Source organism: Lepus europaeus, chromosome 7 (genome assembly GCF_033115175.1).
Source record: "Lepus europaeus isolate LE1 chromosome 7, mLepTim1.pri, whole genome shotgun sequence".
Classification (NCBI taxonomy): domain Eukaryota; kingdom Metazoa; phylum Chordata; class Mammalia; order Lagomorpha; family Leporidae; genus Lepus; species Lepus europaeus.
In genome coordinates, this window is record NC_084833.1 from 13,540,773 (window position 1) to 13,555,433 (window position 14,661).

At 39.2% G+C, this 14,661-nt stretch overlaps 1 protein-coding gene across 1 annotated transcript; it reads right to left on the reverse strand.

Annotated features, from left to right (window-relative positions):
• Positions 1-937: 937 nt before the first annotated feature.
• LOC133763618 (olfactory receptor 9I1-like) lies at positions 938-1,879 on the reverse strand. The gene has a single exon (XM_062197417.1). The coding sequence runs from the start codon at positions 1,877-1,879 to the stop codon at positions 938-940; it is 942 nt and encodes a 313-aa protein (XP_062053401.1).
• Between the last annotated feature and the right edge of the window lie 12,782 nt (positions 1,880-14,661).

Genomic DNA, 14,661 nt, shown 5'->3' on the forward strand with positions numbered 1-14,661 from the left:
TTTCCCAATGCACATCTCTTTCCTAGACTTTATTTTTTCTTCATCTGTTTAGGTACTTGTATTTTACATGACAAATTCCTAAATTGGTTATGACTGAATGTTAAGAAAAGTTTCCTTTGGTCAAGACCAATATCCACTCCACCATTTACAATCAAGGAATTTAGCTGTTCTTACTATTTAAACCACGAGCTATTGGTTTATAATCATTGTAGAGACCAAAAATATATAAATAAATAAGCTTAGTAGGAAAAAAAAAATCGCTGAGAAAACACTCAACAGTATGTAAGGCAAAGAAGAAAAGTGAGGCCGGCACTGTGGCTCAATAGGCTAATCCTCCACCTGCAGCGCTGGTACACCAGGTTCTAGTCCCAGTCGGGGAGCCAGATTCTGTCCCGGTCGCTCCTCTTCCTGTCCAGCTCTCTGCTGTGGCCCAGGAGTGCAGTGGAGGATGGCCCAAGTCCTTGGGCCCTGCATCCGCATGGGAGACCAGGAGAAGCACCTGGCTCCTGCCTTCAGATCAGCGTGGTGCACCGGCCACAGTGGCCATTGGAGGGTGAACCAACGGCAAAAAGGAAGACCTTTCTCTCTGTCTCTCTCTCTCACTGTCCACTCTGCCTGTCAAAATTTTTTTTTAAAATTAAAAAAGAAAAGTGAATCTTATATTTTGTAGCATGTTATTATTTACAAAGCCCTTTGTCATTCTCTCTCAGTCCTGGCTAAAAATATCTTGACCTTTAATCAAAGCAAGGAAGAAATTTTTGCTTATGAGAAAACTGAGGCAGAACATTTCTGAATCAAATTAATAGAACCAACAAGGGTGTTGGAACACAAATCTACATGTTTCTGCCTCAATATATCTTTGTAATGATGAAGTCTGGTCCATGGAAAATCCTACTGGATGATTTGTAGGGACTTCTGGATTGACAGAACACAAGTCTTATTCTGCTTGGGAACCCCTCATCCTGTTTAAAACTTTCTTCATGGCCTCCTTCACCTCCTTATTTCTCAAGCTGTAGATCATTGGGTTGAGCATGGGGATGACCACAGTGTAAAATACTGATACAATCTTGTCTTCCCAGAGGGATTTTCCCATGTTACCTTTCAGGTACATGAATATGAGTGTTCCAAAGAAAAGAGCCACTGCAGTCATGTGAGACGCACAAGTGGAGAAGGTCTTGGCTTTGCCACCTGCTGTGTGAATCTTCATAATAGCCCGAATGATGAATACATAAGACATAAGAATAACTGAAATGCTGGTTGTGATGACCAAGAAAGCTAAGAGGAAGATTACCTTCTCCCGTGGTCCAGTCTCACTACAGGCAAGTTTCAGCAGGGGTGGGAGATCACAAAAGTAGAAGTCCACTTGGTTGGACTTACAGAAAGAGATGGAGAAGGTACACCCAGTGCGGACCACAGAATTGAGCATGGCACCTGCATATGCTGCAGCCACCAGCCCCAGACGGGTCTGTGCTGTCATGGCTGTAGCATAGAGGAGGGGGTTACATACAGCCATGTAGCGGTCATAGGCCATCACTGCCAAAAGAAAGCATTCTGTACTAGCATAAAGGGTGAAAAAGAAGAACTGAGTAGCACAGCGCTCATAGGTGATGACCATCTTATCCGTTCTCAAGGTCTCAAGCAACTGAGGGACAATAACAGAAGAGTAGCAAAGGTCCAGGAAGGAAAGGTGACTGAGGAAGAAGTACATGGGAGTCTGGAGTCGGGGGTCACTCTGAATTAACATGATCATTCCCAGGTTTCCCCCCATGGTGATGAGATAAAGGGCCAGGAATACAAAAAAGAGAACCATCTTCAACTCTGCCTGCAGCAGGAATCCCATCAGAACAAATTCTGTCACCGTGGTGCCATTCTCTGCCATGAAGCCACAGTCACCTGCTGAAATAAAAGAAAGTCTCATTGAAGACAAACTTAGGTGACCATGGCTTCACGTAATCACTGTTCAGTAATGATATTGACCTTTCAGATTTATAAAGCTGTTACATTTTTCACAAAGGTTATTTCTCAGGAATTCTTGGAGCACATATTGTTAATTCCATTTTTGATGGAAGAATATGAAGGACATGGAGGTAAAGTGACATTTTCAAGATGTCATACTTAGTAAATAAGCAAAGCTAGGACCTAACACTCGGTTCTTTAGGCACCTGCAAACTTCTGACAAGTCCCAAATTGGAAAGCTACATCAGTCTAAAACAGGACCAGAAAACGTTTTTGTTGGGGAAATCCTAATGGTAAAGTGTGAAGGACATGGTCTTTGAAATCAAATGTTGATCTAAATGCCTTCAGACTATGAGCAAGTTAGCCAACCTCAGCCTCCTTGATTATATAGGGACTACAGGGCCAAATTTACAATATTATTGTGAAAGACATCATTTCTATATTGTGTATGTCACATAATTCAATTCACACACTTAGAATTATTTTTTCTAAATGTAGCATATATGCTCAATAAAATATATTCAGTTTTCAAAAGCAAGGAAATATTGTCATCTGCAACAACATGGATGAACTTAGAGGTCATTGTGCTAAATGAAATAAACCAGGCACAGAAAGACAAATATTGAATAATTTCATTTATATGTGTAATCCAAAATAGTTGAACTCAGGGAAACAGAGAGGCAATGGTGAAAAATGCAAAAGGACATCCCCCCTATTCCACCATCTCTGTCCTTAATGTGTTGTTCAATGTGAATTAATGCGATAACTAGTACTCAAACAGTATTTTACACTTTATGTTCTGTGTAGGTGCAAACTGATGAAATCTTTACTTAATATATACTAAATTGATCTGTATGTAAAGATAATTGAAAATGAATCTTGAAGCAAATGGAATGGGAGAGGGAGATGGGAAGGTTGCGGGTGGGAGGGAAGTTATGGGGGGGGGGGAAGCCATTGTAATCCATAAGCTGTACTTTGGAAATTTATATTTATTAAATAAAAGTTAAATAAATTTAAAATGCAAAAGGAAAGGGGTTTGAGGAGTTGTTGGCCAAAGGATACAAAATTTCTATATACAGGAGCATTAAATTCAAGGATCTATTGCACAGCATGGTGACTGTAGCTAATAATAGTATACTCTACAACAGCACTTCCAACAGTTCATGGAAAATGGAATTTAAAAATGGGTTTATTTTGGCACAAAAAAATTTGAAATCCTTGCATATGAGTATACTTGAACATTTCTGAGAATCAATTTTAGGGTTCTCACCCCCAAAAAAGAATATGATGTTATACATATGTTAAATAGTTTGATTCATTCATTCCACATTGTATACATATTTCAAAAACTCATGTTTTATACCATAAATATATGCAATTTTTATTTATCAATTATAAATAAATAAATAATGGTTAAGCCATAAAAATATTTTTTCTAAATTCTAGGAAAACATTAGTGACATGCTTGTAAGTTCCTATACACATTCTGGAATCACCTTATCTCCAAGTCCACAGCCCCCTAACCTTCTAACATTAACCTTACCTTTCTTTGAGGTTGTTTTTGGTGTGCACATGTTCACAGTGGATTTGCATGCTGTACAGAGAGCTATAAAGAACTAGCACTGTTAGAACCTCCATAGCCTGTTGCCTGCCAAGCTGCTTCTTCCTCTCTGTTCCTGCCAAGCAGCATGGCCTGGTTTCCAGTTTCTCCTCTTGTTCCAGAGGACCTGTCCCATTTTTCAAATGCCAGGTCATTATCGATCAGTGAGATACATGAATCAAGCCATTCTAGAATTAGCCTGCAAAGCTCATTAAGGGACTAAGCTATCACACTGCATTTAGAATTCTGATACAGATGGGGTTCTTGCCAGGTATTTGGACAACCCTATCTCTGTGCCTTTGGGTACTGATAATTTGGGGTAATGAAAACACCAGCCAGAGATTTCAAAGGTGATTCTTCTTGTCCTCTTTCCATCCTTGAAACAAAACTGAATTTGAGAAAGATGTCATAGAATTCCAAATAAAGTGAAACTTTGGTCAAGATTTGGCAAAAGCTGATCTAATGATGGAATAAACATCAGCCTCTGGTAGCTTTTTCCCACTGAATTCTTGATAATGTAAATATTTAGGTTGCTTTCCCACTTACAGTCAAACCTTATCCTGATATTCTCCCAAGCAATACCTTACTGTGTTCTGAAGACTTCATGCAAATCATCCTCATTAAAAAAAATCAGGATGGCCGGCGCTGTGGCTTAACAGGCTAATCCTCCGCCTTGCGGCGCCAGCACACCGGGTTCTAGACCCGGTCAGGGCGCTGGATTCTATCCCGGTTGCCCCTCTTCCAGGCCAGCTCTCTGCTATGGCCCGGGAAGGCAGTGGAGGATGACCCAGGTCTTTGGGCCCTGCACCCGCATGGGAGACCAGGAGAAGCACCTGGCTCCTGGCTTTGGATCAGCAAGATGTGCCAGCCGCAGCGGCCATTAGAGGGTGAACCAACGGCAAAAAGGAAGACCTTTCTCTCTGTCTCTCTCTCTCACTATCCACTCTGCCTGTCAAAAAATAAAAAAAAAAAATTAAAAAAAATAAAATAAAATAAAACAGAGGATAAATTCAGTTATTTATTTAATAAGAGTCTTCTGAGACCTTACCACATACTAGATACTCATTTAATTGCTTGGAACAAAGCAAACATCCCTGTCTTTGAGGAGTAGATATTCTATCAGAGGTAGGCATAAACAATATATGCGGGTTTTTTTTGACAGGCAGAGTGGACAGTGAGAGAGAGAGACAGAGAGAAAGGTCTTCCTTTGCCATTGGTTCAACCCCCCCCAATGGCTGCTGCAGCCGGCGCACTGTGCTGATCCGAAGCCAGAAGCCAGGTGCTTCTCCTGGTCTCCCATGCCGGTGCAGGGCCCAAGCACTTGGGCCATCCTCCACTGTACTCCTAGGCCACAGCAGAGAGCTGGACTGGAAGGGGAGCAACCAGGGCAGAATCCGGTGCCCCGACCGGGACTAGAACCCAGTGTGCCGGCGCCGCAGGTGGAGGATTTGCCTATTGAGCCAACAATATATGTTTAATAACTAAGAAGAAGAAATGAGTTTTCTACTGTGGTAGAGAATGGTGAGTGCTATGAAGAGAATCCTGCTGGAAATGGGGACTTAACATCAAAGCAAGGAAAGGAGTTCTAAAAAGGAGCAGGAGGAGGGAAGGTGGGGTCATGGGCAGGAGAGAGGGTAGGGTGGGAAGTATCATTAGACTCTTAAATCTGTATATATGGGGGCCGACACTGTGGCATAACAGGTAAAAAATGGGCACCAGTTCAAGTCCCGGCTGCTCCACTTCCAATCCAGCTCTCTGCTATGGCCTGGGAAAGCAGTAGAAGATGGCCCAAGTCCTTGGCCCTTGCACCCATGTGGGAGACTCAGAAGAAGCTCCTGTTTCCTGGCTCGGATCATTGAAGCTCCGGACGTTGCAGCCAACTGGGGAGTGAATCAGCAGATGGAAGACCTTTCTCTCTTTACCGCTCCTTCTCCTTGTGTGTAACTCTGACTTTAAAATAAATAAATAAATCTTTTTTTAAAAAAATCTATAAATATGAAATACATGTAATTTGTTCACTTTATATAAATTTTTAAAAATTTTAAAGGCCTTCTGAACAGGCAACATGATTTTGAAGTCACTGATTCACTTTTCCATCTCTTTTTTTTCTGCCTTCCTCAGCCCCTGTAAAACCATGTCCTCCACTCAGCTGATTAGAGCACTTCTATTTCATAGAATGGGATATTGCCCAATTCTAGAATTTCAAATAAAAGCCAACTAAATCTTTAAACTAAATATGTTGTGTCTTTGGTGATAATAACAGCAGTCTAAATACTGTTCTAGTATTTTGTATTAACTGCCTCATTTACTTCTCACAACGCAACAACACAGGACATATTCTTATTATCTCCATTTATAGAGTGGGAAACAGAGCCTAACAGAGATGGAGCACTTTGGTTTAAGTAAACCACTTAAGCACGGATTTGAACCATGATCTGCTGGGCTCCAGAGTCATGCTCCCAACCTCTATCCCATGGATCATGAGTATGGTAACAATGAGAATTACCCTATAGAAAGCCCCTTTTTCATGCCCTGGACTTTTCTAGAGGCTTTACATACATTACCCTCTTATACTTTGGCAAGGAGAAAAGTGACATAAGTTAGATAGATAAAAGATTTTGGCAAGAGACCTCAATTCTGAATTGGAAACACTGTATGTGTTCTTTTTGTAGTATCAGCTTAGTCATCATATCTTGTCTGCAGGGATAGGAGAGGAGAAAAGATGCTCAAAGCAAAAATCAAAATAAACTGCAATAATGGTCTGTGCCTACCAAGAACCATCACCTCTAGGCCAGACTGTAGTTGCAAGACAAAAGTCGTGTGAACCAACTGCGCTCCTGCTTAGCCTCTTCTTTGCTCAAATCTCATCTCTCATTTTTAATTTATTTTACTGCATGTTATGCATTTTTATAAACCACTTTAAATCTCTTTTGAAGAGAGATATTGATTAATAAATAAATACAATATAAAATTGCCTGTTCACTGGATGCCAGGATAATCAGAATAATTAGCCCTATAGCATCAGACAGTAACAGCGCCACCAGAGGACTTTGCCAAATGAGTTCTGGAAAGGCAATCCACAAACAGTAGTTCAACATGAAACAGACTTATCAGTGGATGACAGAGACAGGCAGGTGCTCAAGGGTGGATTTGGAAAAGCTTAGGGATGCCCCCAGGCCTGTGCTACAATAGCCATCTCGTGAAATCATAAATCAAAATCCAAAGACAGTCCTTTCATTCTAAGATACAGAACAGCATGAAGGGGATGAGAGAGGTTACCCTACTTCACAGAATACCATAATGTGGTCCTTCTGTGCATAAATATGTTCATTTTTTAATTGGCAGAGAAACTATTTTTAGAAAAGTAGGATTACCTAATAATTGCTGATCTTCAGAGTAACTAGAAAACATGGTTCCCTACAAGAAAAATTTTACTATCGACATTTCAAAACTTGTCCAGAGTGATTTATGATTCTAGATAGAACAAGTGATTGAATTCCTTAAGATAAAAATTAAGGAATAAAAATAGCATCTCCACAAAATCTCCAAGCAGAGGAAGCTATGAATCCATGTGTTCTCAGGGGAAAACATATTATATCCCAGGGAATTCAGATAAAGTAAGAATCTGGGTAAGCAAGAACAGAATCCTAAAGAAAAGGTTCTTGTTTTTAAAGTCCACAAAATGGTGAAATTGCTGGCTATTATCAGAGAATAAAACTGATTTGAAGGATGGCATGAAAAAAAAAGAATGTGCAGAAAAATAAACACCTTCCAAAACAAACAGAATTTGAAAGAATTTGTTCCCATTCATCTAACCTTACAAATAATGCATAAGGATGTACTACACACAAAAACAGAATAATAGTCATCATTATGAAAGAATGTAAAAGCAGAAAATCTCCTAGTAAAATTACAAAGGAAATCCAAAGCAAACAATAGGAATATTTATGGAAAAATTGTAAGACAAAGTCTTACTTATCAATAGTAAACTTGAATCTAAATAGCCTAAATTCTCCAATTAAAAGATATAGATTGGCTGAATGGATTGAAAAATAAGACCCATGTATCTGCTGCCTAAAGGAAGCACACTTCACCAAAAAAAAGATTCATGCAGACTAAAACTGAAAGGATGGAAAAAGATATTCCATATCAGTGGAAAGCAAAAACAAGCAGGTATAACCATCCTAATAACAGATAAAATAAACTCTAACACAAAAACTATAAAAAGAGACATTATGTAAATGTTATGTAACATTTAAGGGATCAATTCAACAGGAAGATGTGACTATTATAAATATATATGCAACCAAAGCCACGGTGCCTGGTTATTTAAAAGCAATCTTAATATATATAAAGGGAGACATAAACTCCAACACAGTAATAATGGGAGACTTCAACACCCCACTTTCGTCATAGGACAGATCAGCTCAACAGAATCAACAAAGAAACAACTGAGCTAATCTACACTATGGACCAAATTGACCTAACTGATATCTATGAAACATTTCATCACACAGTTGGATAATATATATTCTTTTCACCAGCACATGGAACTTCCTCTAGGACAGATGTGATGCTAGGCCATAAGGCAAGTCTCAGCAAATTCTAAAAGATTGAAATCATACCATATATCTTTTCTGACCACAGTGGAATGAAGCTGGAAATTAACAACTTAAGATACTCTAGAAAATATGAAGACTGAACAACATGCTCCTAAATGAACAGTAGGTCATAGAAGAAATCAAAAGAGAAATCAGAATATTCCTGGAAGAGAATGTAGATGACAACACAATGTATCAAAACATATGGGATACAGCAAAAGCAGTGTTAAGAGGGAAGTGTATAGCCCACATCAAGAAATTTAAAAGGTATCAAACAAATGATCTATCAATGCATCTCAAGGTCCTAGAAAATCAACAACAAACTAAATCTAAAATCTGTGTGTAGGAAAGAAATAATAAAAATTTGAGATGTAAACCAAACTGACACCAAAAAAATGATAGGAAAGATCAGTGAAATGAAGAGCTATTTTTTAAAGAAATAAACAAAATTGATAAACCATTGGCCCAACTACCCAAAACAAAAAGCGGTAGAAAATCCAAATCAATAAAGTCAGAAATGAAAAAGAAAATGTAACAATAGATACTACTGAAATAAAAAATAATCATCAGGAATTACTACAGTCATATGCCAACAAATTGGAAAATGTAGAAGAAATGGATAGACTTCTATACACATACAATCTATCAAAACTAAGTCATGAAACCATAGAAAACCTAAATAGATCAATAATCAGGAGGAGATTGAATCAATAATAAAGACCCTCCCAACAAAGAAGCCCAGGACCGCATGGCTCCACTGTTGAATTTACCGAACTTTTAAAGAACTAGTTCCAATGCCAATTCTTTTCTAAATATCCAAAACAATTGAAAGGGAGGGAATCCTCCCAGGCTTCTTCTATGAGGCCAGCATCACTTTAATTCAAAAATCAGAAAAAGATACAACAAAGAAAGAGAACTATAGAACAATATCTCTGATGAACATAAATGCAAAAATCCTCAACAAAATACTAGCTAATCAAATCCAAAAACACATTAGAAATATCATTCACCATTCAAATCAGATTGATCCCAGGTATGCAGTGATAATTCAACATACGAAAATCAATAACTGGGATACATCACATTAACAAACTGAAGAAGAAAAACCACATGACTATATCAATATATGCAGAAAAATCATTTGATAAAATACATTTTTTTCGTGATAAAAAACTTTGAGAAAATTAGGTATAGAAGTAACATTCCTCAGCACAATCAGGCAACATATGACAAACCACAGCCAGCATCATACTGAATGGGGAAAAGCTAGAAGCATTTCTATTAAAATACAGACCAGACAAGGATGGCCACTTTCACTTTCAGTATTGCTATTCAATTTAGCTCTGGAATTTTTAGCCAGAGCCATCAGGAAAGAAGAAGACATCAAAGGAATACAGATTAGAAAAAAGGAAGCTAAATTATGTTTGTAGATGACATGATTGTATATATAGGGGATCCAAAAGACTCCAATAAGAGAGTATTGGAACTCATAAGAGAGTTTAGTAGAGTTGGAAGACATAAAATCAACACACAGGAATCAATAACCTTGGTAAACACAAACAATGCCATGACTGAGAAATAACTTATAAGATCAGTCCCATTAGCTACAAAAAATTTAAATACCTAGGAATAAACTTATCCAAGGAAGTAAAAGACCTCTCAACGAAAATTACAAAACATTAAAGAAAGAAATGGAAGAAGACACAAAAAACTGAAAATCTTCCATTGGAAGAATGAATATCATCAAAATGCACATACCAAACCAAGCAATTTCAAGACTCAACATGATTCCAATCAAAATACCAATTAATTCTTCTCAGATCTAGAAAAAATAATGCTAAAATTCATATGGAAACAAGAGACCCCCAAATAGCTAAAGCAATTTTAAAACAACAAAAAAAAATTTAAACAACAAAAACAAAGCTTAAGGCAGCAAAACATCAGACTTCAAGATATACTACATGGCAGTTATAATCAAAACAACCTGCTAGTGGCACAAAAATAGATATATAGACCAATGCAATAGAATTGAAATTCCATAAATTAATCCACACATTTCCAATTCACTAATCTTTGACAAACAAGCTGAAATCTATCCCTGGATAAAGGACAGTATCTTCAACAAATGGTGCTGGGGAAACTGGATTCATGCATGCAGAAGTATGAAACAAGACCCCTACCTTACACGTTTTACAAAAATCAACTCAAGTGGATCAAGGATCTAAATCTATGACCTTATACCATCAAATTACTAGAGTAAAACATCAGGGAAATCCTGCAAGCTATTGGCATAGGAAAAAACTTTGGAAAGACCCCAAAAGCACAGACAACAAAGACAAAAATAGACTATGGGATTCATCAAGCTAAGAAGCATCTGCACTGCAAAAGAAACAGAAACAGCCGGTACTGTGGCTTAGCAGGTAAAGCTGGTAACTTCAATGCTGACATCCCATATGGGCGCTGGTTCCAGCCCTGGCTGTTTCACTTCCAATCCAGCTCCCTGCTAATGACCTGGGAAAACAGGAAGTATTTGGGCTCCTGCACCCATGTGGGAGAGCCAGATGAGTCTCCTGGCTCCTGGCTTCAGCTTCCCCCAGCCCTAGATTTTACAGCCATTTGGGGAGTAACCAGAGGTTGGAAGATCGATCTCTCTCTCTCCCCTCTGTCTCTCTATCCCTCTAACTCTCCCTTTCAAATAAATAAATGAATCTGAAAACTTGTTTTTAGAAAAACTGATGAAGAAAGACCAGCACTGTGGTATTGTGGGTAAGGCCACCATTTGCAGTGCAGGCATCCCATATGGACACCAGTTCAAGTCTGGGTTGCTCCACTTCTGACCCAGCTCTCTTGCTAATGCACCTGAGAAAGCAATGGAAGATGGCCCAAGTACTCAATTACTTGAGTACTTGGGCGCCTGCACCCACATGGAAAACCAGGAAGAAACTCCTGGCTCCTGGCTTCAGATCAGCCCAGCTCCAGCATTGAGGCCATTTACAGAATGAACCAACAGATGGAAGACCTCTGTCCCTCTCTGTCTTTCTGTCTCTCTCTGTAACTCTGCCTTTCAAATAAATAAATAAATAAATCATTTTTTAAAAGCTGATAAGAAAGGGGAAGGGGGTGGGGGATTGGTTAGGAGTAAGTGTGAGGGAAATATAATTGTCTAATTTGAACTGTACCTCTGGAAAGCATAAAATCTGTTCTCAGAAAGAAAGAACACTTAGTGCTACCATAAACCCAGCATATGATATGGTACTGACCAACATCAACATAACCTGTTATCTAATGTTGACCAGGCACATAAACATTTCACTTCCAGACAGGCCTCCCCTGGTGGACCTCTGTATCTCTAGTTCCACATTAGGTATCTCTGCCCAAGACCCACAGACTCATATCATCCAATGGTAAACACACCTGGGGTATAAAATGCTTATATTTTCCAAAGCTAAAGGAGGAAGACCTTGAGATGAGTGCTCCTTGAGATTATTAAGTTCCTCAAACTTCCACTAAACTTCAGAAAACTGAAGGTTTCAGGAGACAGAGTCCAGCAGACTTAAACAGATTCTGTCTTTCATCTTAGAGCAGAAAAGCTGTGGTCAAGGAACTAAGAGGCTACTATGGATCAAACAAGAAACTGCATCTGAAGATGATTCTGAAAGTAAAAAAAAAAAATTGTACTTGGAAAGGATTGCTATAAGTGTCCAGAGATGAGCTTCATAATATCACACACTGCAGGAAATAAATAGCCATGAATCTGAAGTGTATTTATATAACTCATCAAAACTAATCCACTTAGATCCTCCAAGCCAGGTTTAGAGTTATTTTTAAATGGTAAAGCATAAAGGTTGTGTGATGTGCCCAAAGTTGTGCAGCCAGTGCTCTCAGCTGGGATTATGCAACGAAGATTTATAAGGCCTCTGCCCGTTCACTCCGTGCCTGGCAGCTTGCTGGACACTGGGGATAAAGTGATAAATATATAAAACAAAACAGACATGGATGATGGTGATTCTCCCTTAGCCCCTGTAACCAAACTGACTTGTAACCAAATCATCTGCCTGTGCTGACTTAAAGAGGAAGAGGCATGAGGTAGAAGATAGATATTTTGGCTGCCACTTGATGTGTCAGAGAGGAATTGGGTCCTGAGAATATTTAAAAGGTGAAACTATAGCAACTCATTCCACCCACACTCTGTATTCAGATAGAGAAGTAGTTCAGGCTCTTTCCATGTGTTCCCTCTTTCCCTCAAAAACTTGCTTTGAAGACAAAAACTCTAGTTGATCATTTTCTACTTGCCTAAAAATTTATAAAGGCATAGGGAAATCTTTTCTGGTGGTACATTAAAGTGAAACACAGCAGAAAGTGAGAACCAGCATGATGTCAAACAATGAGAATGCTTTGCAGTCCTGCCATGGTGAGGTCAAGTCCCAGCCAGTCGTCCAAATTCCCTGCACTCCAGTTATTCGTTCTACAAGATGGGTGTGATGCCACCTAACTCCCAAGAGTGGTGTGAGGATGAACTTAGATGACATTTTTTGTGTTCAACAAAATAGATTCTGTTGCACACAACAGAAGCTGTGAATCCCCCCCAAAAAAATTACAAATTACTTTCATAATCTCTCACTTTGAAATGCTGTATACCCATGAACTTAGTTGATCCTCACACAATCCATTTTAAGATAAGAAGAGTGGGATTCAGAAAAGTCTACTACATGTTCCAGGGTCACACAACCAGAAAGAAAAGGAGCCAGAGCTGGGCTCTAGGCGCTTTTTACCATAGCATAAAACTGCTCCCCAAGGTATCATAGAAATGCAGCTGACCTGCCTAAAGATGGGAAATGGAGGAAAGACATGAAAAATTGAAACCTTGAAGTTCTTCCTCACTTTTGACCCTAAAACAAGCCTCTGCAATGGCATATAAAGTCTACCAACACTGACCTACTGTCTATTACCATTTTTCTTCCCCTGCTCACAGCCTGCTCATCCTGGCCGCCTGCTCCCTGGACTGAGTATGTAGAACTTTGGAACTAAAAGGTCATGGATCCACCCTTCTGCCTTCTGACAGACAGACAGCATTGCCTAGAGATGAGGAGAGGCCTTGAGATGAGGCATGTCTCGCCCAGATACGATTAGCCAGTGGAGAGGCTTGGGGGTAACGCAGTCCAGGTTTCCTCCCAGCAGATGACACACTCTTTCTACTGCTTGGACTCCTTCTCCTATCAGAGTTTTAGCACAACTTTTCTGCTTCCCAGATCTACTCAAGCTCTCTGCTTACAAGAGTTTTGGGGGGAAAAGTGGATTGCCTTTCTTTCAGGAGGATTGACAGAAAAGAAGAGATGATGGTTACTAGGCAGAGAGATCCTTACAAAGCTTGAACTTGGGCACCAGTCCACCTTAGCTCTGGCTGAGGCTCTTTCACTCCTCCATATCCTTCCAGTTTCTCCTGAAGTCAGCACCCAGCTGACCAGTTCAGGAAGGAGAGTTCTCAATTCTCTATGCCTTAAGGGTGGCTCAGCCAGCACCCACTAAAAGTAGCTTCATGGAGTCTGAACTGCAGGAACCCAAGATTTATCTGCCATCCAGAGCACAAATCCTTTCTCTAGCGTCAGTGACAGCTGATCAGTGAGCTAAGAGTAACCCTTCTCACATGGGACGTAAGTACACAGTGACTCCTGATGTTGTTTTAACAATTTAACACTCTTGTTTATGGCGTCAGTAATCTCCCTAGGCTCTAGCCATGAGTTGCCGAGGCTATGGAAGCCTTTAGGGTTCGCCGTCTTCGATCCCATTCCGACAAGGCCATAGTCAAAGTGGAAGGTTGTTGAAGGTGAAGTAATGATATAGCTAGTACTGAAACAATATTCTTAGACTTTGTGGTTATGTGTGGGTGCAAACTGATGAAATCTTTACTTAGTATATACTGAAGCAATCTTCTGTATATAAAGATAATTGAAAATGAAAAAAAAAAACCTTGGTTTTTTTTAAATTGGAAATTACATAGAAAAATAATCAATCTTTTTTTTTTTTAAAATTATTTTGCAGAATCTCGGTCATTAATGTGATGTACACTGTTATTTAATGCTATAACTAGTACTCCAACAGTATTTTTTTCACTTTGTGTTGCTATGGGATGGCAAACTGTTGAAATCTATATATATGCTAAACTGATTTTCTATATATAAAGAGAATTGAAAATGAATCTTGATGGGAATGGAAGGGGAGAACGAGTGGGAAAGGGGGGGGTTGCGGGGGGAGGGGAAGTTGTTGGCGGGGGGAAGCCTTTGTAATCCATAAGCTGTACTTTGGAAATTTATATTCACTAAATAAATTTAAAAAAAAAGAGTAACCCTTCTCACCAATCATATTTATGGGATCTGAAAAATTCCAAGGATAGAGAAATTGTTCTCCCACTAACAACCTGTTCTGTTATAGAGTCCACCTATAGCTTCCATCTCTCTCTCTGTCATGTCAATGCCATCATGCCAAATCATTTCAAATACTTGTCAG